The 27,370-nt window shown below is 41.5% G+C and overlaps 1 protein-coding gene across 1 annotated transcript in view; it reads left to right on the top strand.

Annotated features, from left to right (window-relative positions):
• The window catches only part of arrb1 (arrestin, beta 1), a 46,747-nt gene extending 21,289 nt beyond the window's left edge, over positions 1-25,458 (top strand). The window contains exons 5-16 of the mRNA XM_041805717.1: positions 4,123-4,319; positions 5,141-5,200; positions 9,304-9,371; positions 9,696-9,831; positions 11,205-11,289; positions 11,966-12,038; positions 12,157-12,294; positions 14,950-15,033; positions 16,903-16,926; positions 17,057-17,127; positions 20,404-20,452; positions 24,733-25,458. Of these exons, the coding sequence (XP_041661651.1) occupies positions 4,123-4,319; positions 5,141-5,200; positions 9,304-9,371; positions 9,696-9,831; positions 11,205-11,289; positions 11,966-12,038; positions 12,157-12,294; positions 14,950-15,033; positions 16,903-16,926; positions 17,057-17,127; positions 20,404-20,452; positions 24,733-24,844 (1,097 nt within the window). The 3' untranslated portion in view covers positions 24,845-25,458. The remainder of the gene's footprint in view (positions 1-4,122; positions 4,320-5,140; positions 5,201-9,303; positions 9,372-9,695; positions 9,832-11,204; positions 11,290-11,965; positions 12,039-12,156; positions 12,295-14,949; positions 15,034-16,902; positions 16,927-17,056; positions 17,128-20,403; positions 20,453-24,732) is intronic.
• Positions 25,459-27,370: the final 1,912 nt, after the last annotated feature.

Below are 27,370 nucleotides of genomic sequence, written 5' to 3'. Positions count from 1 at the left end.
GCTTCCTGAGATATCTTTGGTTATGTATCAGTGCAATCGAACAATGATTGATTGATCAGATCAGAGTTTATGCTCGACCTTTTTTGTCCACAGCTAAAATGATGGGTGGTCCTGAAGAATTTTTAGCCATTTAAACAACCAGCAGAGATTTAGATAGCCATATGACCAAGAACCTGCATTTAAGAGCAATAGAACATAAAAAGCTCAGACACTGGAACACAGCGCAAATGTTTGGAGTCCATGACAGCAGAAACTGAGCCTGACAGTAAACCTGGGATCTGCTTACTCTATTATTACAGCCTGTTAGACTCACATTACTCATGACAGAGCATAGAAATGACTGAGACAGACATTCTTTGATGTGTCTTTGTTTGAGCTGTTTAAACAGACAGAATGAAAGCTGTGAGCTTTTCCTTACGCACCTGCAGTCAGCTGTACAGGAAACACCAATGTTTAACAAAAAACCAACAACAGCGCTTAGCTTCACATTAGCACTGTTAGCTCTAAGTTAGCCTGTTAGCACATTAGCTGCTACCATAACTTAGTTACTAACAGCCAAATACCATCCTCCACTGAAAACACAACAAACAAATAACTAAGCAGTTCCCTGTTTACTAGATACCACATTAAAACTCACATTACAAATGAAAAATGGAGTCTTACCATCCGTTGTTCCATATTAGTCCTCATAGACTGATGATCTCGACTGTAACCTCCACTATAACAGTAAGCCAACAATCCTGGTTTATTTGGAGTAGTACCGGGGAAAGACAAAAACATCCCCTGTGGATAGTTCAGCCTAGTCCTTCTCTCATCGATTCATTATTTATTTGGTAACTGGCTTTTTTCAGTCAGACATGTTGGCCTTTAGTATCTTAATCTGCTGGACATCTGACATTGAAACCAGCTAAAAATGCTAAATACCAGCCAACGTAAACTCTGAACTGGATGCTCTGTGCGTTCTTGTTCAGGTCCATCTGCTCTACATGAATTTACCTGTGTTAGCAGTGGCCTATCAAAATTATTTATTCAGTAGCCTTTAAGAGGAAACTACAGATTTGGCAGACCTGATGTTATGGAGAAGGACTGTTAGGCCACCCTGATCACATGATCAGGGAAACAGCTGGGCTCCGTAATCCAGTTCTACATGTAAGGGCCAGGAATTAAATTAATAACACTGCAGACTAGCTTTCAGTGTGGGTTTGAGTTTTGCATTATGTCTTAATGAATATATCAGGATTAAACCAACTGTGAGAATCAGAGTTTGAATGTCAAATAACAGCATCAAGATATTAATGAGATGTAAGACTTGATATTGATGGTTCTGTGCCCTGACTGACCTTAGGGTACTGGTTTTATCTGGGTTGAGGGTCAGTGTCTTTTCTGGCAGATCCATTTCCTGGTTGAAACCAGACTCGAAGATCGGGAGAAACTCCTTCCTTCAATTTTTTTTTTTTTTTTTTTTTTTGTCCAGAACAAAAAACCAAAAAAAACCCAAAACAAAACAAAACAAAACAAAACAAAACAAAACAAAACAAAACAAAACAAAAAACGGATAAATGAGCAGTTATTCCGTTTTTTCATTTTGGTCACAACAACAGATAAACAAATACCATTAAATAAAGACGGGGTCCAATTTCTGTTTTTTCCAATTCCGATATTTTGTTTTCTTCAATTACTGAAATACTTGAGGAAAAGGAAATCATGTGACCTATTGGGTCAGTATTGGAAAGGTCAGTATTTCAAAGTAAAAGACTCCTCCATGTCAAAACAAGAGCCATCCATTGTGTTTTACATTATGACAATATTATTTCATATATATACAGTGCTTAACAAATTTATTAGACCACCATCCAAAGTAAGGTTTGTGCCACAGCTGCCCAAAAAAACAGCATTGGTAAAAATTGATAAAACCAAAATCATTTTTTATGTTTCTGCAATGGTTAATACACCAATATGTGGAAGCTCTTTAACCCAAATTATATTTTCAATGCTAAAATATAATTATTATTGTTATCCATGAATTTTCAAATTTACTGATTTACAAAAAACTGAAAAAATAGTAAAGCACATTAATATTTCTTGATAAATATATCAAATTATAGTTATTTACTTGCATTCCTGAACAGAAAAATTAGTTTTAGTGGTTGAATGTCATGCTTGATTCATTTCTGACTTAAATTTCAAATTTGGGTATTAAAAGGTGAATTTAGTTTGAAATTCCTCATTCCAGTTCAAAATGGTAAAACGTGGAGAGCTGACTGAAAATGAAGGAGTCCACATTAAAGCACTTCATGATGCTGGATGGTCTCTGAGACAAATATGACAGGTGGTCTAATAAATGTTAAGCACTGCATATATTTTTATTTATTTATCAGTTAGAGTTGATGTGAACCTGACACCAAACACATGCTCAGCAAATGCATGCTAAAAGGCCTGCTATGTACGAACCTGAAATGAGAATAAATAAAATTCATTAAAGGTAATAAAATTACAGTCCATTAACCCTTTACCTACTGAGTCTAAAAATGGCGATTTGGACATATATTGTTATTATGGCTGTAAAATAGTCAGGAAACGCCCTAAGTCTGAGAGCTTTGGCACCTTTTCCCAGGAGTACTTGAACTTGACTTTTCAACATCTGGTTAATGATTATTGCACATTATAATGAATTGTCAGCAGTTTAAAAGAAAAACACAAAAACAGATTTGTTTTTCATGGCTTTTATGGGAAGAAATTTTGTTATTGCTCATGAAGTTTTGATTTGACATTTGAGATGTGAACCTATACATGTTTAGAAAATCACCAGTCATTTTTAGAGTCTAGGACTCTGGGTGTGCAAAAGAGAACTATATATGCTCTTCATATACCTTAGTTCAGAAGATGCATCCTCCAAATCCCTGTCCTCCTCTATGAACCGTAGCAGCTGCTTTACCTTTCTTGATGGTCTTCCCGAAATTATAAATGTGTGTAATAAAACACAGACACGCACAAATGCCGCTATCTTACGCTATTTTTAGAAAACAAAACACCACTCTTGCTCGCTCTCCTTTTACTCTCTCCCTTCTCACTCCTCTTCTGTCAAAGCTGCTGTTTTTGACTGTGCTGTTCAACATTACTGTAATATATATACCACACATCATATATTGCCGGAAAGCACAGATTCTCAGCTCTCTGACAGCGTTGGAATTTTTTAAATTGAGCAAACTTTCGAGGAGTTACAGTGTTGAGAATCCGTGTAGCTGTCTCTCCAAACTTCTGGTGTATTGTTATGAATGCCCATGTTTTATGGTTGTGAGTACCATAATGAACCATATATGTTCGCATGCCCACATATCTCAGCTTTCCAATACCGTTGGAATTTTTCAAATCGGACAAATTTTGACAGAGTTATGGTAATAAAACTCCAGACATATTAAACAGATCATCCCCGCTCCCTCCGTAGGTAAAGGGTTAAATTGCCAGTACATTTTACAATTTACAATATTTATCATACATTGTATTAAGAGCATTTTGGCCTTTTATAATACTATTAAACACAATGGATGATTCTTGTTTTGACATGGAGGCTTTTATTTTGAAATTCCCACCTTTCCCAATTGTCACATGATTTTCTTTGCCTCAAGAATTTCATTAAATGAAAAAAAAAATAGATCCCTGTTTTTGTTGTTGTTTTTTAAATGTTATTCATTTTTCCATTTTTGTGACTGACATGAAAAAACAGAAAGATGGCTTTAATTTCCATTTTATCCAGTTTTGATCAAAAACAAAAAAACGGAATAACGAGAGTTTCTCCTGATTTTTGAGTCTGGTTTCAGCCAGGAAATGGATCTGCCAGAAAACACACTGAGTGTTGAGACTGAGAGAATTCTGAGACATCCAGTTAGAAAGAGAAGAGAGGCTGTCCGAGAGGACAGGGAGATTAAGGAGATTAGGTTTCGATGAGAATACAGAAGTGTCCTGCGGTGTCACAGGTGGACTGGATTAAGTCACTCAGATGTACAGTGAAAATGTGACCAGACCCAGAATCTACCCTTGTGGGACTAAAATTGTTCATGTTAACACTCAGACTTCTGTCACTCATGTATCAGGATGTGTTCTTGAGTTTTTCCTTCATTTCAGTGTTCGTGACTCTGACCTGTGCGTTCCGGTATGGCCGTGAGGATTTGGACGTCCTGGGGTTGACATTTCGTAAAGATCTGTTCGTGGCAAACATTCAGGCGTTCCCTCCGCTGCCCGAGGAAAAGAAGAGTCTGACACGCCTCCAAGAACGGCTGATGAAAAAACTGGGAGAGCACGCCCATCCGTTTACCTTTGAGGTAGTGATGCTGCAGTAGACTGTAGTTTCTCTTTCTCACTTATTCATCCTGTTATAGAAGAAGATTTTATAAACTCATCCTGTTACAGCAGGAGATTTTATAAACTCATCCTGTTACAGCAGGAGATTTTATAAACTCATCCTGTTACAGCAGTAGATTTTATAAACTCATCCTGTTACAGCAGGAGATTTTATAAACTCATCCTTTCAGCGATGAACTCCTCAACCAGGGATGGAAGAACTCTTCAGCTCCACTCAGTCATTTAACCACTAAAAGTTCACCGAAGAACATGCATGTGCAGCCACATCCATCCTTCTTTGTTCAGAGGGGCATTTTTACCTGGAAGAGGCCCATTAAACTATATTTTGTTCATTTATTCCTTCTGCTCAGAGATGATAAAACAACCTGCTCGTTCTCTGACTGCCCCTCAGCTCTGAGCTCCATAAAGAGCAGGCTGTTAAACCAGTCCAGTCAGAGATAATGAAGGTATTAAAGCCACTATGATGATGTATAACTCCTTATGTTTCTTATTTACTCCGTGAAAAGACGGCAGAAAACATTGTTATACTCTGGTCTACCTGTTCTACACAGGTGAGGAAGTAGAGACGATCCAAGCGTGGAGGCAGTGAGGTCAACTTTCTTTAGAGTTAAATCTTACTCAGCTGTGTACCCCAACAGAAATAAAACCTCAGTGTCATGTGTCTGAAACACAAACGGTGATAAGGACAGAGTTGGATCTCACACACAACATGCAGGCTGTTTTAATAATGAACAGAAATATAGATTAGACCACTTTTACATTGTCCCTCTCTGGTTTTCAGATTCCTCTGAACCTGCCGTGCTCCGTCACCCTGCAGCCGGGCCCAGAGGACACCGGGAAGGTGAGCCCTCACCTGTTCTCAGAGTTAGCCCTCCATCCAGACCATTCCTTCTACGCCTCTAACATCTAAACACCTCTCTTAGTCTCCTCATCCTGCAGACCGCCTCTGGAGGCTTAGCCTCAGCCTTGATAGGTTCAAAGAACCACTAGTTGTGTGACTGAATGAATTTTTTCACATTTAAAAAAGAAAAACCCAGATTCCAAAATAGTTGGGATGCAGTGGATAATGTGAATAAAAGGATAAAAACTGTAACTTTGTCACATTCCTCTGTAGTTCCTCAACAGTTCGGGGTTCTGTTGTCACTCTCATAGATTTTTCACTGTGTTTAGAAATTTTTTTCTCTCAGATTTTCAGATGAACTCGCCCAATGACAGCTGGGTTAGGCTTCAGCCCCCCGCAACCCCAAACGTGGTAAACGGTGTAGAAATTAGATGTCTGGACGGAGAGCAGGTGTAAGAGTTTCTTCCTAGGGATGGTTGGTAAATGATGTCCATAGATCACATGGTCACATGTCCTCAGGGCGTGTCTCCATGTGTGCAGGCGACCCAGGTTCAGGTCTGCTTGGTGGTTCTTTTCCCACATATCTTTCCTCCACTCTCCTGTCCCTGTTTCTGATTCCATCCACTGTCCTCCTTTATCTATAGATGCATTAATATATAAAGTACTGTGCAGAAGTTTTAGGCATGTAGAGTGCTAACGGTTCTTCACAGGTCCTGATGTTCCACAACCCCGGGCCCAGAGTCAGTTCCAACACATTTGACATGTACGTGTGTCGCTCAGCTGCCAAGGTCGAGCTTAACAGCATTTCTTTTGTCCGGGCCTTTGCAGCCCTGGTAATACACCCAGCAACCACCAACAGGTTTCAGGTGCTTAGAACATATACACAACAACTGGGGGGTTGTGGCAACCCTCCTACCCGCCCTAACAGGCTGTGTTTAAGCACCACATCTACCCATAACTCCCCCCTAAAGCTGTGTTTTTTGTTTTGTTTTCATCAGATTATTTTCCCATGTCCTTGGTAATGTACAAAGACATCCAGAGCATGATCTGGGTTGTGTCAATCCTCCTTCCCACCCAGTGGGGCCCTCAGGTGGGCGTACTTGCCATTACACACCTTACTTCAGCCTCAAATTTTGGCCCAAACAGGCCTAAAACTTCTGCACAGCACAATATATATATGTACCTTAAACAATTGTCTGGTTTTATTGTGGTTCAGGCTGAGGTTATGGCTGTCACACCGCTCTCTAAAGGTGCAGATTTCCTGGTGTATATGTTGAAATCTACTGTTTTAATATTAATATTTACTGACTAAGGATCATCTTAAAATGCTAGGTTCCTTTAGAGAAAAAGAGGGAGGTTGACTGGCTGCTCAGTATGACTAAGGTGCTTCAATAATAAACCAAAATTGGGTGCTCTTGGAAACCAGGGGGAAAAAAACCTGTCCAGAAAGGAGGAGAAAACCAGGCACTACAAACAAAAAAATGTGCAAATGAGGAAGGAAATACTAAAAAGCCTTTATTGTAATGGCCAAATCATTAAAAAGCCAACATGTTTTAACCAAACTGGTCTTCTTCAGGGCTAACAAATATCAGTGGTGTGGTCACAACTCTATGTAGACTACAGCCAAAGAAGGCAGTCACATAAATCATGGAGAAGAGAAATCAGGTGAGAGTCTTCACACAGGACTCACTGATCAGGCATTGGCCTCTCCCAATACCAGTGATGACCAATTAGAGGCAACCACAGACTCAGAGAAAAAAGACAAAGCAGGTGAGGCCTGTTACAGAGTAATCAGCAACACATGAAGACACAGAATGAACCCAAACAACAATGACAATAGTAAGTAATACAAATCACAAACAATAACTCAAAAACAATAAATCAAACCAACATCTAATGCATAGGTCTGTAAGAAACAGGAAAACACACTAAAATACATTACAAAAAACATGATATGTCAAAATCATCATTCAAACCAGGATGTTGTAAGGCATCCAGCTGATGGATCCAGAAAGCTTCCCTTTGATCGAGCTTCTGGATTCTGTCCCCTCCTCTTACCAAAGGTTTTACATGTTCAATACCTTCAATGTGCAATAAAGAATCGTTGGCATTGTGGGATTCATTAAAGTATCTGGCCATAGGGTTATCTTGATTCCTGATTCCGATGGCATATTTATGCTCAGCCAGACGATCTCTCATGCGTCTTTTTGTACGTCCTATGTAGAAAAAAACCTTCCTCACATGGACAAAACAAACAGTATATGACTAAAGTGGTGCTACAATTAATAAAGTAACTTTGTTTGTAGGTTTTTTTAGTATGGACATCCACAAAACCTTTGGTTTGTGCCACATTATCACAGTGAGGGCAATGCATACATTTAAAAGTACCAGCTGGTTTATTTAACCAAGTTCTTTTCTTGTCTGCTGGAAGATGTGAATGCATTAACCTGTCCCTGAAGGTCGGTGCATGTCAAAAGGACACGATAGGAGGTTAAGGGAAAACTTTGCTCAAAAGGGGATCACTCTGAATAATGGCCCAGTTACTCCTAACAATATGTTTGATCTGTTTAGCATGTGTACTGTAAGTAGTAACAAAAAAGGGGCGAGACTGAGACACTGATTTGCGTCCTGTGTTTTTCTGGAGGAGGGTGTTGCGCTCCAAACACTGTGCTCTGTTAACAGCTTGTTTGATTGTTCTGGGCTGGTAGCCTCTATCAAAAAATCTGCATGACATAGTCTCAGTCTGATTATCAAAATCAGCTTCTTGATCACAAATGCGACGTAGGTGCTGAAATTGGCCATAAGGAATATTATTTTTAAGGTGATGAGGATGTAATGAATCAGCTCTGAATATTGTATTACGTGATGTACTTTTCCTAAAAAGAGTGGTATGTAACTTTCCCTCAGTGTCTTTAAAGATGGTTACATCCAAAAAGTTAATGCTATGATGTGAATATTCAATAGACAATTTAATGTTTTCATTGATAGAATTCAAATATTTATGGAACTGCAATAGTTGTGTCTCATTACCATCAAAAACCAACGAAATGTCATCAATATACCGGCCATACCAGGTGAAACACTTATGAAAGGGATTCACAGGATTCAAAACATGTTCCTTTTCCCACGGACCCATTCTTTATTGCACATTGAAGGTATTGAACATGTAAAACCTTTGGTAAGAGGAGGGGACAGAATCCAGAAGCTCGATCAAAGGGAAGCTTTCTGGATCCATCAGCTGGATGCCTTACAACATCCTGGTTTGAATGATGATTTTGACATATCATGTTTTTTGTAATGTATTTTAGTGTGTTTTCCTGTTTCTTACAGACCTATGCATTAGATGTTGGTTTGATTTATTGTTTTTGAGTTATTGTTTGTGATTTGTATTACTTACTATTGTCATTGTTGTTTGGGTTCATTCTGTGTCTTCATGTGTTGCTGATTACTCTGTAACAGGCCTCACCTGCTTTGTCTTTTTTCTCTGAGTCTGTGGTTGCCTCTAATTGGTCATCACTGGTATTGGGAGAGGCCAATGCCTGATCAGTGAGTCCTGTGTGAAGACTCTCACCTGATTTCTCTTCTCCATGATTCATGTGACTGCCTTCTTTGGTTGTAGTCTACATAGAGTTGTGACCACACTACTAATGTTTGTTAGCCCTGAAGAAGACCGGCTTTTTAATGATTTAGCCATTACAATAAAGGCTTTTTAGTATTTCCTTCCTCATTAGCACATTTTTTTGTTTGTAGTGCCTGGTTTTCTCCTCCTTTTTGGACTCCTTTAGAGAAAAGTTTAAAAATTAGAGCACAAAATCACTGAGTCATGAATTTAAACCTTTCAAAGTGGCCCTGACTGAATAAAAACATGGCCTCTCTGCAGAGTTTAGTCTGGTCTAGGTTGTTCTGGTTGATCACAGATGAAGTTAGAACCATGTTGGTCCACACAGTACCGATCCAAGACAGACAGATCCAAGACCTAGGATGGGTATGCAGAGGGAAACATGGTCAAAGATCTGGCTCCAGTCTGTGTCCTACTAAGAGTCCAGACGTCTTGGGGTAAATTCAGTGGCTAGCATCAACGATGTCCTTCTGTGTGTCTTCAGGCCTGTGGGGTGGACTTTGAGGTGAAAGCTTTCTGTGCAGAAAACGCTGAAGAAAAGATCCACAAAAGGTAAGAGCTGCTCATCTCTAGCAGCCTCATAGAGAACTAGAGAGGCTCTGACTGTGACAGTGATCGGGGGTACCCTTCACTGTGAGACTGCATGGTTAAAGATGGTTAGAATAAACTTAACAACTGTATAAAAACTACTAAATAAAGTAAAGTAAAGTACCCTTAAAAGCTACTCAGTATCTGAGCGAATATAATTAGTAAAAGGGTCAGTACTAGCTGATGTTAAACTGGTGCAGATCTCTAATATTAGCATCCATCATCACAGACCACACAGACGCTCTCAGCCGTCTCCTCAGCAGCATCACTGTGGCGTTGTGTTTGCAGGAACTCGGTACGTTTGGTGATCAGGAAGGTGCAGTATGCTCCAGAGAAACCCGGCCCTCAGCCCACGGCAGAGACCACCAGACAGTTCCTGATGTCAGACAAACCTCTACACCTGGAGGCGTCTCTGGACAAAGAGGTAACAGCCGGGACCAGCCGACACTGCAAAGCAAACAAAGCTGAAGAGAATGAGAGTCTGAGTGAGACACACCTTTACTGATGTTATTAACAACACGTGACTAACATGCTCCTCCTCAGACTCACAGATGAATCTGTGACCACCTCAGCTGAACCCGCATGCATGGTTTACAGTATATCAGGAACCATTTGACCAGGGGTGTCAAACTCAAGGTTCAGGGGCCAAATGCAGCTCGTGGCACAGTTATACACGGCCCACCAGAGCATTTCATATTTTTATTACAACCAACCCTTCCAGTATGAGGTCTGCAGATTTCCTCCAGTACAAAAATGTGAACTAAACCTTTATGATTCACAAAATCCCCGACCAGTCATGAAAATTATAAATAGTAAAGAGTAGAAAATATTTAATTTAAAGTCTGGAACGTGGAAAAGAAATTTTCAATTCATATTTTTGATGTTGTATCTCACAATTATGACTCAAAGTTATGGTTTTAATTTTTTATCTCATATTTTGACTTTTCAGATCAACAATTTTAAATTTTGAGCAATATTTTGACCTTTTAAACTCACAATTTGGACTTTTTTCTCACATTTTGACATTTTCAACTTCTAACTTTGATTTCTATCTTATTTTTACCTTTAAAACTAATGATTAAGAATTGTATCATTGTTTTGACCTTGAAAACTCACAATTTTGAATTTTATCCCATATTTGACCTTTTAAACTCATTATTTTGAATTTATCTCCTATTTCACCATCAGAAATCATGATACCACCTTTTATCTCATATGTTTGCATTTTGAATTCATTATTTAGACTGTAAATGTCATGTTTTTACCTTTTGAATGAATAAGTTTGATCTTTTTCCTGTCAGACTTTAGACTTATCATGTTTACTTTTTTAATAAAAACATTTTTCACCAGTGCTAAGTTCCCCCCATAATTAATTTCTGGTGAAAGCGCAGTTGACATTTTATGGTTAAATATTGACCCTGCTAGGCCCTTGGGTTAGACCCCAAAGTCAGAATCTGGCCCCTGCTGTGATTGAGTTTGACACCCCTGTGTTAGACGGATCTCTATGGAGTAAACTGGGATCAGAAGCTGACCTTTTTTCTGATCCACTAACAAATTCTGGTGTTTTTCTTTACCTTCCAGAACATTTTTAATCCTGGTGCAAGGCGTGGTGTTTATTCAGAGCTTTGATACTACAAATCCACATCACTAAATCCATAATAATATGACTATTTAAGCATTTTTTTGCAATATCAAACTTGCTAGCTGTCCTCCATTTTGACACCTAAAGTAAAAGACTTTCAGTAAACCTGTCGGCCAATCACGAAGCTCCAATCTCCTCTTTTGTTGTTTTCTCAGATCTATTACCACGGAGAGCCAATCAGTGTCAACGTCCACGTCACCAACAACACAAACAAGACGGTGAAGAAGATGAAGATCTCAGGTATGTCAGAGCACCTTTATCACAACCAGAGCTTTCCTAATCCACTCATGGAGCCACCATCGGAGGGACTAAAAAAAGTCCGCAGAGATGATTATTGACCTGTTATAGGTTCTCATATTAACATTTCATATGCTACTGAAACAGAAACTTAGCCTCCAAATTTATGTAGTTAGCATCAACTCAGTCAAAATAATTATGAAAGGAAAAACAGAAATAAAAAAGCCAATAACGGCCCCATCAGCTTCTAAGGGTTCAATGGCTTGGGCTTATGCCAAACACAAAAAATCGAACCTGAAAAACCTGAAAAACTGACTACAGAGGGAAGATTCAACGTCAGAGTGTAAACAAGATTAGAACAGGATAGACAGTGGATGTGCAGTGGTCCCTATTGTAGAGGCAGATTCAGAACTTCAGGAATATATCCCCTAAAGCTGAGTGATGGAGATGAACCATCTCCTCCAGTCGCAGCAGCGTGAGCTGAAACACCACCAGAGCATCGCAAGGCGGCCCGTCACACAGTTGTGAGTTCGGCTGGTCTCATGGGGAATCTTTGGTCTGAAGCAGGGTTTAGCTTTACCTTAACATCTCTGATTCTCCGTGGTTGTCATGGAAACGTGCCCCGTTCTGTAGAGTTGAGGACTGGTTTAGCGCTGATCACTCCTCTGTGTTCCTGCAGTTCGACAGTACGCAGACATCTGCCTCTTCAACACGGCTCAGTACAAATGTCCGGTGGCCACTGAGGAGTCTGAGTGAGTCTTCTGGAACCTTCTTTTGTTTATATGCTATCTCATGATAACCCTCAGACTGGTATAATCCACATCTTTAAATCCTGGGTGTAATCTTAGCAGGGATGTTCTTGTGTTTCAGTGATGTCGTTGCTCCCAGTTCGACTTTCTGTAAAGTCTTCACTCTGACTCCGTTTCTGGCCAACAACCGAGAGAAACGAGGCCTGGCGCTGGACGGGAAACTGAAGCATGAGGACACAAACCTGGCCTCCAGTACTCTGTGAGTCCAGCAGCAGGAGGGCCCCTCCTTAGTCTGTGGGGGAGGGGGGGGGGGGAGTTGAACACGGGGGGAGTTTAGGTTGCACCCCCAGATTTCAGGTTTAAGTCTAGTCTTATGATTTCCTCCAAATAAATGAGGAATGGAGATGGTTTCCTCTTTAGAATTAACTATTTCAGGGAAACCAGTTTTAGTTTTGACTTCCTGCCTCCAAACAGACTGGACCAGACCACAGGGGTTATCTGACTGGTTCATCCAGCAGAGATTTTTTAAATAAATCCAGTAGATTCTCTTTTTGAACTTTAATGAAGGGCTGGCTGTTCCAGACTGGGTCTGTATGAAGCTGTCTGTCTTCATCCCTTTAACCTCAGTAAAGCCCTGAAGTGAAAAGTGGCAGTCTAACCTGTGCATTCATGTAGGGATGTGTTTGTTTCCATCAGGGGTGCTAAATTTAATGTGACAGTTTCAGTGGGTCAGCATCTGTCTCCTTTAGTTTTATTTTTGTGTTGCCATCGAGGGTTAAACCTGGCTAACCTGTTATATTTAGTCACCTATAGTCGCCAAACTTTTCATAAAACCACAAACAATGCAGAGGTATTTGAAGGGGTGGGAGAGGAAATCCATCACATCTCCTTAATCCTTTACCTACTGAGCCGGCACGGGCGCTGTGTTTTACATTTTCAGAGTATTATTACCGTAACTCTGTCAAAGTTTGTCCGATCAGAAAAATTCAAACAGTGTTGGAAAGCTGAGAATTGTGAAACTCCTCGAAAGTCTGCCATTGGCTGACAGACCTGCACAAAGGGTAAACAATATGACGGTTAGCGTTCAAGCTAGCAGTCATAAATGGTCATAATTGGATTAGAATGGATAAAAAGATGTTTAACATCAGGTTTACTGGTGTGGATTTAATCATTAAAGTCCCCAAAAGTCACACGAGTTCCAGGCTCACTGAAAATGCTGCTGCAAGGATTCAAAGGCATCAGTAGCGTCAATGGGACGGAACAGCAGCTAGCTTCAAGAGGACGAACAAGAAGCAACGATCTATGATTCAAAAGTTATTTGACTTTTGATAAACTGTGTCACTTCCTGTAGTGTATGACAGCGCCGGTCTGGAAGGCGTTTTAACAATCAAATTCAGAGAAAAATTGTCACACAGCCTCCATTCTTTGCTGTTGCAGTGGTTCCTTTGGTTCTTCTTCAAGGAGAATTGATTTCTGGTTTATAGCGTTAATGTTTAACATGGCAAAACAAAGCAAAACATAAAGCTAAACCAAACGGTATCTGATCGGTGCACAAACCCATGTACTCGCTGATACCAATACCTACATTTAAAGCAGAATCAGACGCAGTTCTGATACTGGTATCTGATACTGGTATCAGAACTGGAACAACTCTACCTAAAACTAAGCTATGACCTGGCCCAGTCCATCGCAACGAATGCCTTAATACACAGAACTACACAAACACCTAGAGTAACTAATAAAACTATAAGAGGCACAGTGGACATGAACATGAATGAAGCTATGTCTCAAATGTCAAAAGTCAGGACTGCCTGTGAAGAGCCTGCAGGTGCCGTCTTCCGATTTGCTGATTTGTTTTCTGCTGCAATCAGACTTTTCCAGCAGCAGCCCAGGTGAAATAAATCAGGCCTGAAGGGTGCACCCAGACCACACACACACAGACACAAACCCCCACACACCCCCCCATACACACACAGACACTCCAAAGGAAACATCAGTCACACAGGAGAGGAGCTGCAACTGTGGCTGTAACAGTACATTTTAACCCTCTGAGGTCGGCCCATACGCTGCTGTGTTTTCTCTCTGTTTTTCTGAATATCTTTGTCATTTTATGTCACAGAAATGTGGTTCGAACCCTTCTGTGAACAGGAGATTCTCATCTTTCACTTCCGCCCTCACCTGCCATCTCACTTGATTCGCAGTTGGAGTTACAGGGCTAATAAGAGAGCAATGGGCACATGCTGTCACCTCTCACTGTGCATCATTGGTTGAATCCTTTGCCCATCAACCTTTCCCAACCAACTGACACTCTGGAATCCCCAAGACCTGCCCTATCACGGTTTTTGTGATATGAAACACTTTGGTATTGTGTTATTTACAAGAACCTTAAAAAGGTGAATTAATAAATCATGTAAAAATTGAGGAAATATCCCGAGAAGCGTGGACACAAAACATTCAGAGTGTTTTTTTCTTTCAAACAAAACAAAAGCAGCCTTTTCAGGCTCTTATTTTTCAGTTCATAAATTTTATGTTCTTCACTCTCCTGATTTAAATCAGTTCAGATTCTTTAAAGAACACAAACTTTCAAACAAGGATCTCTTCATTCAACTGTCCCAGGACACAGCATGCACCCCTCAGTTAAACCCACTAAAGTCATCTACCATTCTATCAGCTCCAGCAATGATTCTCAGTGTGTGACATTAGGGGATGTGAAATCTTAACTTGATAACAAGCACTCCAAAATCATCAGTGAATGAAACGGCAATCATGTACCCAGTCTGAAACAGCCCTACAAACCCAGCAACGTCTGATGAAATTGTACAGAAAGGTAAACTCTAAAAGCCTGATCCCTTCCTGTGGATTTCACAGTTTAGTTTGTTCTGGGGTGACTGACTGCACTCTTCTGTCTCTGCAGGTTGAGAGAAGGAGCCAATAAGGAGATTTTAGGCATCATTGTGTCTTACAAAGTCAAAGTGAAGCTGGTCGTGTCCCGAGGCGGGTCAGTGCTCTTTAAATTCAACATCATTACAACTTTGTCAAGCTTTACAGTGAACCATAGAGCTTAATTATATTTTCTATTGCCTAAATTATGGTTTCTATTACCTAAATTATGGTTTCTATAAGCTAAATTATTTATTAAATTAGCTAAATTATGTTTTAAATTGGTTAAATTAGGTTTTATATTGTGTATGTCTTTGTGAAAAAGTAATTGCTCCCCCTTGTTAAATCATAAGTTAACTGTGATTAGCCCCAGTTCTTGGAAAGCTGAGTCCAGTTTCACTGGCCACACCCAGGCCTGATTACCACCAGATTAGCTGAATGAAGAAATCCCTTAAATAGAAGCTGTCAGACAAAGTGAATTAGGCTACAAGATCTCAGAAAGAAACACATCATGCCACCATCCAAAGAAATTCAAGAACAAATGAGAAACAAAGTGACTGAAATCTATCAGTCTTGAAAAGGTTACAAAGACATTTCCAAGGCTTTGGGACTCCAGCAAACCACGGTCAGAGCCATTATCCACAAATGGAGAAAACTGTGAACAGTGGTGAACCTTCCCAGGAGTGGTCGGCCAACCAAAATGACTCCGAGAGTGCAAAGACGACTCATCCAGGAGGTCAAAAAAAGAACCCAGCACCACATCCAAAGACCTGCAGGCCTCAGTGACTCAGTTAAAGTCAGAGTTCCAAGGCCAAAACCACTGCTGACAAAAAGAACACAAAGGCTCGTCTCACATTTGCCAAGAAACATCCTGATGATCCCCAAGACTTTTGGAGAAATATTCTGTGGACTGACCAGACAAAAGTTGAACTTTCTGGAAGGTGTGTGGCCCGTTACATCTGGAGTAAAAATAACACAGCATTTGATAAAAAGAACATCATGCCAACAGTCAAACATGGTGGTGTCAGTGTGATGGTCTGGGGCAGCTCTGCTGCTTCAGGACCTGGACCACTTGCTGTGATTGATGGAACCATGAATTCTGCTGTCTACCAGAAAATCCTGTAGGCCAACGTCCGGCCATCAGTTCATGACCTCAAGGTCAAGAGCTCTTGGGTTATGCAGCAGGACAGTGACCCAAAAAATACCAGCAAGTCCACCTCTGAATGGCTCAGAATAAACAAAATGAAGGTTTTGGAGTGGCCAAGTCAAAGTCCAGACTTAAATCCAACTGAGATGCTGTGGTATGACCTTAAATGGGCAGTTCATGCTGGAAAACTCTCCAATATGGCTGAGTTAGAACAATTCTGTGAAGAAGAGTGGGACAACATTCCTCCACGGCGATGAGAAAGACTCATCACCAGTTAACACAAACGCTTGATTTCAGTTCTTGCTGCCAAGGGTGGAACAACCAGTTATTAGGTTCAGGGGAAATTACTTTTTCACACAGGGACAGATAGGTTTGGATTTTTTCCCCCTTAAGAAATTAAATAGTCATTCAGAAACTGCATTTTCTACTTACTGGGGTTGTCTTTGTGAGATATTAAAATTGGTTTGATGATGCGAAACATTCAAGTGCGATAAATATGCAAAAACATCAGGAATCAGAGAGGGGGGAAATACTTCCTCACAGCACCATAGCACCTGTTTCATTCTGCCAGCATGACTCCATGATTATTACTGTCTGTAACATCAAGCCTGGCTCTAGAGTCCAAGCAGTAGTCTGTATGAAATTTGTGATGAAATTAAAGCAATCGTCATTAAACAGTCCTGATTCTCCTTATCTGTACACATGCAGCAGTAAATCCCTCAGAATTGGAGCGCTGGAGTTTATAAGCTGTGTTACATTAATAAGCTCATCAGCAGAGACGAGTAGAAGTGCTCTGCTGCTGCTCAAACTCTCAAACTGATTCATGTTTATTGATTTCAGGCTCCTGGGAGACTTGGCAGCAAGGTAAGCCTTCATACTCAGCCATCAATAAACACAATGATAAAACCACACACGGACACATGAATGGGCGTCTTTAATAAAGCTGCTGTGGTGCCATCGTGGCCTCTTAAACCTCCAATCTGTTTCTCTCCAGTGACGTCTCTGTGGAGCTGCCTTTCACATTAATGCACCCAAAGCCGCTGGAGGAATCCCTCTACAGAGACGGTTAGTCATGTGCACAAAACTCTGATTTCCCAGCAGGCTGTGAATGCCTCAGTTCTTCTACACAGATAGAAGAACCAGCATGGCCTTCAAAAGGAAGCTGTGGTCATTTAGAGCAGTGGTTCCTAAATTGATGCCTTCCATTAAAAAAAGAAGCCCAACAAAGTTTCTAATGGCATATTCCCTTTTAAAAAACTAGATTTACATGAATGAAATCTGAGTCGAGTGTCGACTGGTTGTTTTAAATGGTGTCTGCTGTCTGCCACAGTCCAAAATGAGGAAGTAGACATGTGCAGCTCTTGAACTAACCTCAGCCATAAAGGCTAGCGCGGCTGAAGCCTTCAGTTTGATTCTTTCCCCCTTTTTTTAATGAAGAAATCTTGCCAGGGAACTGCTGCTTTTCTACAGCTACATTCAAGCTGATGGCTACCAGATTACGGTACAACTCAGCCCCTCCATCACAGAGGCAGGCTGGCAGAAGAGCAAAAACGTCATCTCTGCGAAGAGACGCTTCAGTGTGGCTCTTAGTCTTGTTTGATAAGGGAATGTCACCCTGTTCTGATAAAACCTGCTGCTAAGCTAAAGCTCTATCTGAGCTAACAGTAACACTGCTGGCAGCCATTGCTATCTGCACCGTGCAGCAGACCCCAACTGTAGCTGCAGCCTTGTCTCTTTTTACTGTTCTGGTACAAATGTTGCAGACTGGAGCTTTCCAGGATGGATCTGCCTGATGACAGACATGGAATCTGGACAATCTGTCAGCTTTGCAAGGTCTTGACAAGGCCTATTCTAATGACAATTTATCACAGAAGGAAAATAAGAGTGCAATTTAAAAAACATTAAATTTATTTTGACAGCATGGTGGTGATGTACAGGTACATCCAAAAAATTAGAATATCATGAAAAAGTTCAATATTTAATAATATTATTTTTATATAAATGTGAATCTAATGGGGTGGCATGGCGGCGCAGTGGTCAGCGCTGTTGCCTCACAGCAAGAAGGTTGCTGGTTCGCTTCCCAAACAGGGCCCTTCTGTGTGGAGTTTGCATGTTCTCCCCGTGCACGTGTGGGTTCTCTCCAGGTACTCTGACTTCCTCCCACCACCAAAAACATGTTCATTAGGTTAACTGATCACTCTAAATTGGCAGTGTGAATGTGAGTGTGCCTGGTTGTCTGTCTCTATATGTCTGCCCTGCGATTGACTGGCGACCAGTCCAGGGTTTACCCTGCCTCTCGCCCAATGACAGCTGGGATAGGCTCCAGCCCCCTCCCGACGCGGAACGGAACAAGGGGTATAGAAAATGGATGGATGGATGTGAATCTAATTTTGACGGCGTCAGAGCAGACAGGGACCTACACCCCTCCTGGGTTTTCTGGCGCCCCCAGCAGGGGTGTGCGGACCCCAGGTTGGCAAACATGTCACATCTCGTAAACGTGAAGATTTTGGTAAATTTGACGTCTGATTCTGTCAGTAACATGATAGAGGGGTGCCAGTGCTCATGTGATCCCAGATCTAACCATAAATCCAGACACTTACTTTAATGTTAAACAAACATTAGTGATGGAAAAACTTTCTGAATTTGAAACTCAGTTTCTGTTCTCTAAACAGAGATATGACACTGTTTACATGTTTTGTTTTGTTTTGTTATTAAAGAATCTCTACATGTTTACAAATACAGTTTTAAGTGAAATTTTACAGACTAATCTGTGAATATTTAATGTGAAAACATCATTTTCAGTCCTTAATTAGTAAACTAAACCTAGCTGTTTATAGCTACAGCACTGTGCAGAACTTTGAAGCATGTTTGGGTCAAAGTTGAGGCTGAGGTGAGATGTAGATGTGGTCAGTAAGTCTGCCTGTAGGCAGAGGGAGGGAAAAACATTTGTTGAAAAAAAAAAAGTCCACACTTTAAAGGTGGAGTAAGGGGTGATGTGGCCTAGAGCAGTGGTTCTCAACCTTTTCAGACCACAACCCCAAAATAAAGGTGCCAGAGACCGGGGACCCCCACTGTACCTGAAGGTGGTTGAACACTGCCATGAACATTCTAGAATAGTCATGTGCAGACAAGGCTGTCCATAGAAGGGGGATAAAGGGGAAGGTTTCTGGGACCCAGCCAAAATGGGGGCCCATGGGGGTCGGCAAAATCATGGTTCACTGGGAAGTTAAGCTGTGAAAACCATATTTTATATTTGACCTAAATAGTAACCACTCATGTCAAAGCAACATCTATCTCTTCATTTGTGTAGTAAATAACCTTCTTAAAATGAAAATGACTTTTATTAAAAACCTATTTAAAATGGGTTAAAAATTGCTTGAATTAGTTAATAGGCAAAAATGGTGGAAAAGGTGTTGAAATAGGATTTTTTAAGAACATAAATGGTTTAAAAGTGGCAAAAATTTGATAAAAGTGGCAAAAAAATAACCAGAATTTATTAAATTGGCAAAAACAGGCACAAAAAGTGGTAAAAGGGGATTAAAAAGTGGTTGAAATGGCTTTAAAGTGCAAAAAATTTGTGAAAATTAGGTGGACTTGGATGAAAAATTTATATAAACTGGCAAAGATATGAAAACTGTGGTTAAAATGGGTAAAAAGGGGTGTAAAAAGTGGTTAATAGTGGCAATAATGAGGCAACAATAAGCAGAGAGTGGCAAGGATTGATTTAGTAGGGACAAAAACAGGCAGAAAAAGAGATGGAAAGGATTTAAAATTGACACACATGGGTTTAAAGTGGCAAAAATGATCTAAAATTGGCAAAATTTGTGTTTAAAAAAGGGTTAAAATTTGGTAAAACTGGTGTGAAGTGGCAACAGTGTAATTTGAAAATATTCTTAGTTTTTTTAAGGCATCTGGTGGCCCCCTCTTAGTGTCTCGTGACCCCAAATGGGGTCCTGATCCCAAGGTTGAGAACCAGTGGCCTAGGGTACCGTCTGGACGGGTGGTAGGGTTGCCACAGACACTATGGGTGCTGTGGTTGTCCATGGGCCCAAAACCACCGTCTCTGGACGTATTACCAGGGTTGACGAGACCCAGACAAAAGGGACGCCATCGAAATTGACTCTGGCCTCCTCCCCTCCCTCCCCAGCCCAGGGTTGTGGCACACTGGGCTCCCTGATGAATCCTTAGCGCCCTGCATGCCTTAAAAGTATGCACTCGACTGTATATACCTGTTATAATACTGCTAATTTTCATCATTTATACATTTATATGTTCTCTGCCTTAACTCTCTCTCTCTCTCTCTCTCTCTCTCTCTCTCTCTCTCTCTCTCTCTCTCTGCAGCGGCAGACGAAGCTCCAGTCGACACAAACCTGATCGAGTTTGACACAAAGTAAGCAGCCACCCATCCGTCTCTCCGTCTGTCTTCCTCTCTTCCTGTGTCTGATCTGATTGGCTGAACTCTGGTTTACGGCCTCGTCAATACTCTGAGAGGTTTTCCTGCTGAAACCTGATCAGTGATGGCTCATCTCCCGAGTCTCACTTTAATGCATCCTAATGCTGCAGCAGGAAATGGAAACTCACATCAGCTCTGGGCGTTACTGCTCGCCGTTTCATGCCTCATAACAGAATGGATCGTCTCTGTTTGAAAAGGAAGTGTAAAAGATTTCTGTTCACAGCCGAGGGGAAATAAATGTTCATTTTCCTCTTTCAGCTTTAAATGAAACAGAAATCAGAAACTTAAAGAACAAACTCAAACTGCCTCATGTTTGAGAAACCTTAGGATCCAAGCCTGTAGCCAAGGGTGCTCTGGAGGGCTGGAAAGACCCTCCTCCCCCTAAAGCACAGGTCATCAACTACATTTATAGACACTGAAGCGGCCGGACTTCCCAAAAACAGAATTTAACTCAATATTTTCGCCCAATTAACACAATCATTCAATTCTTATTTTTCCTTAAAAAATGTAAATAATTTCTGCCCTGAGCTGTAACTGCCACTAGGGAGTGATTGTGACATTTGCATATTTCTGGGGATGGCACACTGTCCATCACCTGGTTTGATGCTAAAATGCTGTGTTGTGATTGGTGAAGAAATGGGTGGGAAATGGGTCTATTGTTGTGGTTCTCAGGCAGGAAAAACTGAACTCTCAAAGCGCCTGAAGTGGAAGAACAGACCAATGAGAGTTATCATCACATCCACTAATAACCGGCCGATGGATGGATTTCTGTTAAATGGATCAAACATTCAACAAACATTTCATAGTCCATAGGGAGTTTTTGAAATAACATACCCAAAATACCAAAACATATTTTTCCTTTGTTCACGTTCTGATTTCAAGAATCTTCTGGGGGCAGGATGGGAAGCTATGACGGGCCTGATGTGGCCCCCGGGCCACCAGATGATGACCACTAAAGGCCCAGAATTTAATTCTTTTAACAATGGTTCATTATTTTACAACAGTCAGTCAAAATAAAACAGCTAAACTAAAGACAAGCCCTCATCCTGTCAATAAGACCACTTTTCTGAGTCTTCACCCGATCATTACCTAAAGAACTCCTGTGAATCACAGAGCAAAAAACTAAAATAAAGTTTTGAAAATGAGGGTAGAAACTAGAGAAGGTCCACTTTTGGAAAAACAGCTGGGACTGTTATTTGGATTCAGGGGTCTGATTGGACTGTAAACATGTGACTAGTTTTCATGGGACTAGACTAGTCCCCTAACCCTTCCTGGAGCCATAACCCAGTCCCACCAGGACGTACAACATTTTCAGTGAATTTCAATATTATACCCCATTTTTGGTGCTGAAAGACCTAAATCTGTTGTGACTATTCATCGTTCAGTGTGACAGCACTCTAAAGGTCTTTACACACTGGGTCCGTTATTTTCGGATTCATTTTTTCAGATCTGTAATCCGAAGAAACGTCACACGCTCGGACATTGCACACTGGGTCCAATGCGTTTTTATTTGCCTTCTTTGCGAAAATTCGTAGAAGGTGAAAAACAGTTTCGTACTGTGAGCCTGTATCTCCGTGACTCCTTTAAAATCCCACTGTATCCATCCTGACAGAGAGCTTCATTCAGCCCCCATTCATGTGTCATAGCACTGAGCCATGTTGGAGAGATGGAGAGCAACTTTTTAATTCTGTGTCTGTTATGAGCTGTGAGTAAGCTACAAACGTATGCCTTTATCTGTTATATTTCCATATCTGATATCCACATTACACACCTGCAAACTACGGTGTTTTAAGTGAGGTTTCGGAAGTGGGAGAGAGGGAGGAGTTGTGCAGGAGTGAGTGAGTGAGAGAGAATAAAGTAACAGGCGCTGATCTGAATCATTAATTACCCATATATCTGTTATATTTCCATGGTGATATCCACTTAATAAACTAGAAAAGCACTCGAAGAGCGCAGACCTCCGTCATTAGCCCTATCTCCTAATAGTGAAGAATCCTTTAAAAAATTCCTGGATCCGTCCCCATGTGCCCCCCAACACAGCATTTGCAGATTACTCCCTCCCCAATGGGGTGGAAACACAATGAGGCAAAGCATTGGCCTTGTGACGGGTGGACTGTCATGGTGGAAGCATTGCCTGCTGGTGCCAACAAATGCACTGACAGTCTCACCCATGGTCTCACTGGACAACTGGAAGTCATGGCAGAGGGTGAATATTTCTCTATTCCCAGTATTGTGAGTATTCTCGCTACAACTCGCTGTCTTTCTCTCTGTTATGCTCCGACTCGTCTCCTCGACCAGGCGTGCGTCTTTCAAACTCCATAAACTCCAAAACTTTGAATAGAAACACACCCAAAAATGCTGCTTGGATTGAAGTTACTTATGTCTGCCATCTCCTGGTGTAAAGTCGTAACAGCACAGACCTCCGCCATTAGCCCTATCTCCCAATAGTACAGAATCCTTAAAAAAATTCCTTGATCCAGACGGTGGTCCAGATCACTACCAAAATCTAATCACTTCTTCCTTATGCCATTTCTGACATTTCCTGACAATTTCATCAAAAGCCATCCACAACTTTTTGAGTGATGTTGCAAACAAACTTACAAACAAACAAACCCACCTGATCACACAACCTCCTTGGCAGAGGTAATAAGCAGAATTTGGTGTTTAAGTGAGGTTTAAGGCAAGAGAGAGGGAGAGAGGGGGAGGAGGGGTCCAATGGGGGTGATCAAGCGAGGAGGACCCAGCGGGCACTGTTTTGAATCATCAGTCACCCAATGAAATGACTTGGACTGATGCAAAATTTCACATAAAATCGAGCCTGTTTCGAAAAAAAAAAGGGAAAAAATGACAGACAAAAATTTTGGCGCCATTGTGTAACCTTGATTAGAACAACATGAACTTGATTTTCTTTTTTACTGGCAAAAAATTCGGACGAAGTGATTGGACCCAGTGTGCAATGGCCTTTAGACTGAACATGCCTGCATGCAAATATCTCCTCATAGCACCAACAGAGGTCAGAGGTCAGAGCTACACTCCCCTCCAACAGTACTTCTTTATTTCTGCTGCAGACTGAAAACTTTTGGGTTTGACATCAAACAATGAATCTGAGCTTTGATTTCCAGGTATCTAGGAGAGTGTGTTTGATATTTATGTGTTCAGTAGCCTCCCCTCCCATTGAACACGTAAAGTTTAGGTCTGCACAGAAAAGCCAAAGCGAGCAGACAGTGTTGATTGAAGGACCAGGTGTGGACTGATTTTAGACATGAACAACCACAGGCCGGTCTCAGATAACCCTCAGAGCTGAGATGGGCTGGACCACTCTGATACCAAACTTTAAAGACCCTGTAAAGTAGAAATCAATCTGTATTTAGGCTTGTTGTATGACAGCTCACTGTGTTATGAACCCCTGAATCCAATTTCAGCCAACTAAAACATCTCAAAGTTATAAAATTAAGCTTCAAAATCATGAAAAATGAGGCAGTAAAGTCTGCTCCGGGATGGTGTGGGCGTGTCTGTTGAATGAGCTGAAGCCACGCCCACTCAAGAGAAATACAATCTCCTCAGATTTAAAAAATGTTACAGTCTGAATGTTGACTTTATGATCAGAACAAAACTGCCTGGCTCAGTGCTGGAGAAGAGACAAAGTCTGTTTTCTGTCTCAAATCTCTGTTCTGAAGCTTTAAATGATCCATAGACCACTGTGGCCGATAGATTTTTGTAAATTTACCTCACAACAAAAAAACAGCATTTAACTGACTGTTAACTTTCAATAAAGGCAGTGACATCAGCTAACAACAGACTGGACTGAGATGAACTGCTCTGTGATTTTAGATTTTAGTGTTAGAGGGGTGGGGTCATTCACCACTGTGGGCTTGTGACATCATGAGCCCACATATTAGCCCCGCCCACATTAAACCCAGCCAGGAAAGAAGTGAAAACTTTTAACTGTCCAAATCCAGAATTCGTTTTTTTTTTTAAGAATTAATTTTGGGCCTTTTCATGCCTTTATTTAATAGAGGAAGAACAGTGGATCGACTTGGAAACGGGGAAGAGAATCGGGGGAGACATGCGGCAAAGGGCCACAGGCTGGATTCAAACCCAGGCCGCCTGGGTTCATGGGTAGCGCCTTAAACCACTTGACCATCTGCGCTCCCATTGATTGGCCTGTTCATCTAAAAAAAAATGACACTGACTCACCTCTTCTTCTTTTCCATCAGTGATGATGACATCATCTTCGAAGACTTTGCACGCCAGCGGCTGATTGGTGCAAAGGACGATAAGGATGAAGATGAGGAGCCGGTGGACTCGCCCAAACTGGACGACAGATAAAGACCTTGAGCGTCACCATTGCACCACTGCTGTTGATGTTTAGCCACTATTGTATTGTGGAGCTAACAGAGGTCACCTTTAGGTAAAACCACAGTCTGGACACCCTTAAAACGGCAGGCGGTGCCGTGTTTGTGTTCTCGTTCATGTTCTTCCTCTCTCTGCTTCTTGCCGGGTGTAAAAAGCTAGAGTACTGCAGCCTAGGACTCAGTCGTGTTTTCAGACGAAGCAGATCTCCCCTCTTCCACCAACCGGCCGCAGACCTGGTCTGGTGGACGCCGCGTCATAACGGGGTTCTGGTAGCATGCCTCCAATGTCACCTTGTTCTACATGTTTCCATTAGGGACCTGACAGGTCGAGTCGAGGTTGTTTTTGATGTGTCGTATCAGACAAACACCAACACTGCCAGCTTTGGTTGATGTGGACCGGTCCAGCACTTGAGCCACAACATGGACTCCCGCTGACCCTCATTAACCATGTGAATACAAGGCTGCAGAGCATGAAGAAACGCCAGAACCAGAGTCAACCACAGGACTTCACTTGGCAGGACCTGAACCTGTTTGAGAGCCACCAATCAGCCTGACAAACTGGGGACCGTGTGTGCATGACATACTTTAAAGAAGCTGTTCATATCACATATTATAAACATGTGGATTTTACCTTTTTTCAATGCTAATTATTTTTAATCAACAGTATTAAGACTTATTTTCTTTCTTTGAGTCATAGTTTCACCTTATCTCCACACAGTCCTGCACGTTCCTCATTTAAACTCAGTGGGTGAAGACTAAAATATGTCTGTAGCTCTGAAAAGTGCACGCCATGAAAACAAGGATGTTTAAATCTGGACTTCATTTCAAACAGGAAAAGCAGATCTGATAAATCCTTCAAAACAATAAGCCAAAAACAACAAAAAAGCAGGTCAGAGAAGACAAAAGAACCCCATCATCAGCATAAAGCAGGAGCTATGGGGATTTGGTTTAGGCCTGACCAATCTGAGCCTTGAGATCCAGTCCATAAATGTTAACCAGAACCCCCAGCCCCACCTCTGTTCCAAGGCCAAGACTGAATCACCATAGTTCCAGCTCTGTCTGAGGTTCCACTGTTAACCACAGCCTCTTTTCAGGTTCTCTCTGGTCTCTCTGGCCCTCCTTCAAAATCAACCCTGGTCAGAGATAGACCTCTACATGAATCAAAGAGGTCAGACAGCCAAAGACGTTCCAGAACCTTCAACATCTCAGGGCATATCTAATCTACATCAGGATGCCCTGCAAATAAGGAGCTCCTGAATTACCCAGCAGCCTCTGCCAAAAATGGACTGAGGGCCTCCTCTGGATCTTTAGAGTCTTCTTCCACATCCAAGGACGGGTTCATTTGTTCAGAAGTTCCTTAAAATGTTCTTCAAGCTTTCTAAGACACCTTCTGTCCAGACCAGGAGTTGTTCTCCACTGAAGAAAGCTCCTACTGAGGTCTAGGTCCTCCTGAGTCTTTAGGGGCCGGGACCATAGCCAGATTTTATAGCCCTGGCCGAGTTTATTTTTATTCTAAACCGATGCAGTCCGGCGCCCTGAGCACTCAGCACCCTGGGAGGAACAGTGCCGCCAGCTTCAGCTGTTTTTGCTGTTGTTGCATTTATAGCACTCTCAGCTTGGCTCATCAGTGTCACTTCTCCCTCACCTGTCAATCAAAATCAAGAAGGGGTGGGCCCTCTAACAATAGCAGAAGAGAAACTGATCTGGCTCATCTGTTTTCAAGGGTAGTTTTCAGGTGAGCAGCTGCTGCCTGTGTCAGGACAGGATTCCTTGAAATAGGGAAATATGAAGCACAAAGAGCTATTTTAAAATGTTACAGATTCTACCGAGGAAAGCAGGATTTATTTATTGTAATGTAGCAACTGTAAGCAGTGGTAAGATGCGCTCTTAAATGAGGTTATCAACGCTGCCATCCCAGAAAAATCTGGCTATGGACACAGGCCCTAAAAGGTTTGCCAAAACTTCCCTGATGCGAGACAAAAGTTATTTCCAAGAACGTAGCCTACCCTTCTAACAATCAGCCTTGATATTTGTGACCAAAGCTGGTAAAAACTCCTGCAAGTTGTCCGAGGTCATTTTTGAGTTTTATACACCATTTGAAAGCGTAGATTCCAAGCTTTCTAATGGTGTATCATACTCCTTAATCTGAGCATATTTTAAAAAGTTATGCTCATTTGAATGTTAACTTCTAGTTTGTTTGTTCTGAGAAAACCAGTTTCAAAGTTTCAGGACTTCTCCTACCTTCAGGCAGGCCAGGTAATGGGCATGACCAATAGAGCCATATTTACATAAAGTCCACCCAAACCAAGCTTCTGGATCGGACTGGTGATGCTCATCAAAATATTCCCATAGGAAATCCGCCTTTATCAAACTTTCACTGTCGAATGATCCTGAAGTCGTCCCAAGTCTGTTGATAATGCTTGCTGCTTCTTCTTCGTCTCTTCTACTTTTCTTCGCTGCAGGGTGCATCTTGAGGCTTGTTGATAAAGGTGATAACTAG

The sequence above is a fragment of the Cheilinus undulatus genome, linkage group 2 (assembly GCF_018320785.1).
Source record: "Cheilinus undulatus linkage group 2, ASM1832078v1, whole genome shotgun sequence".
NCBI lineage: Eukaryota > Metazoa > Chordata > Actinopteri > Labriformes > Labridae > Cheilinus > Cheilinus undulatus.
This window is presented reverse-complemented; position numbering and strand designations above follow the sequence as displayed.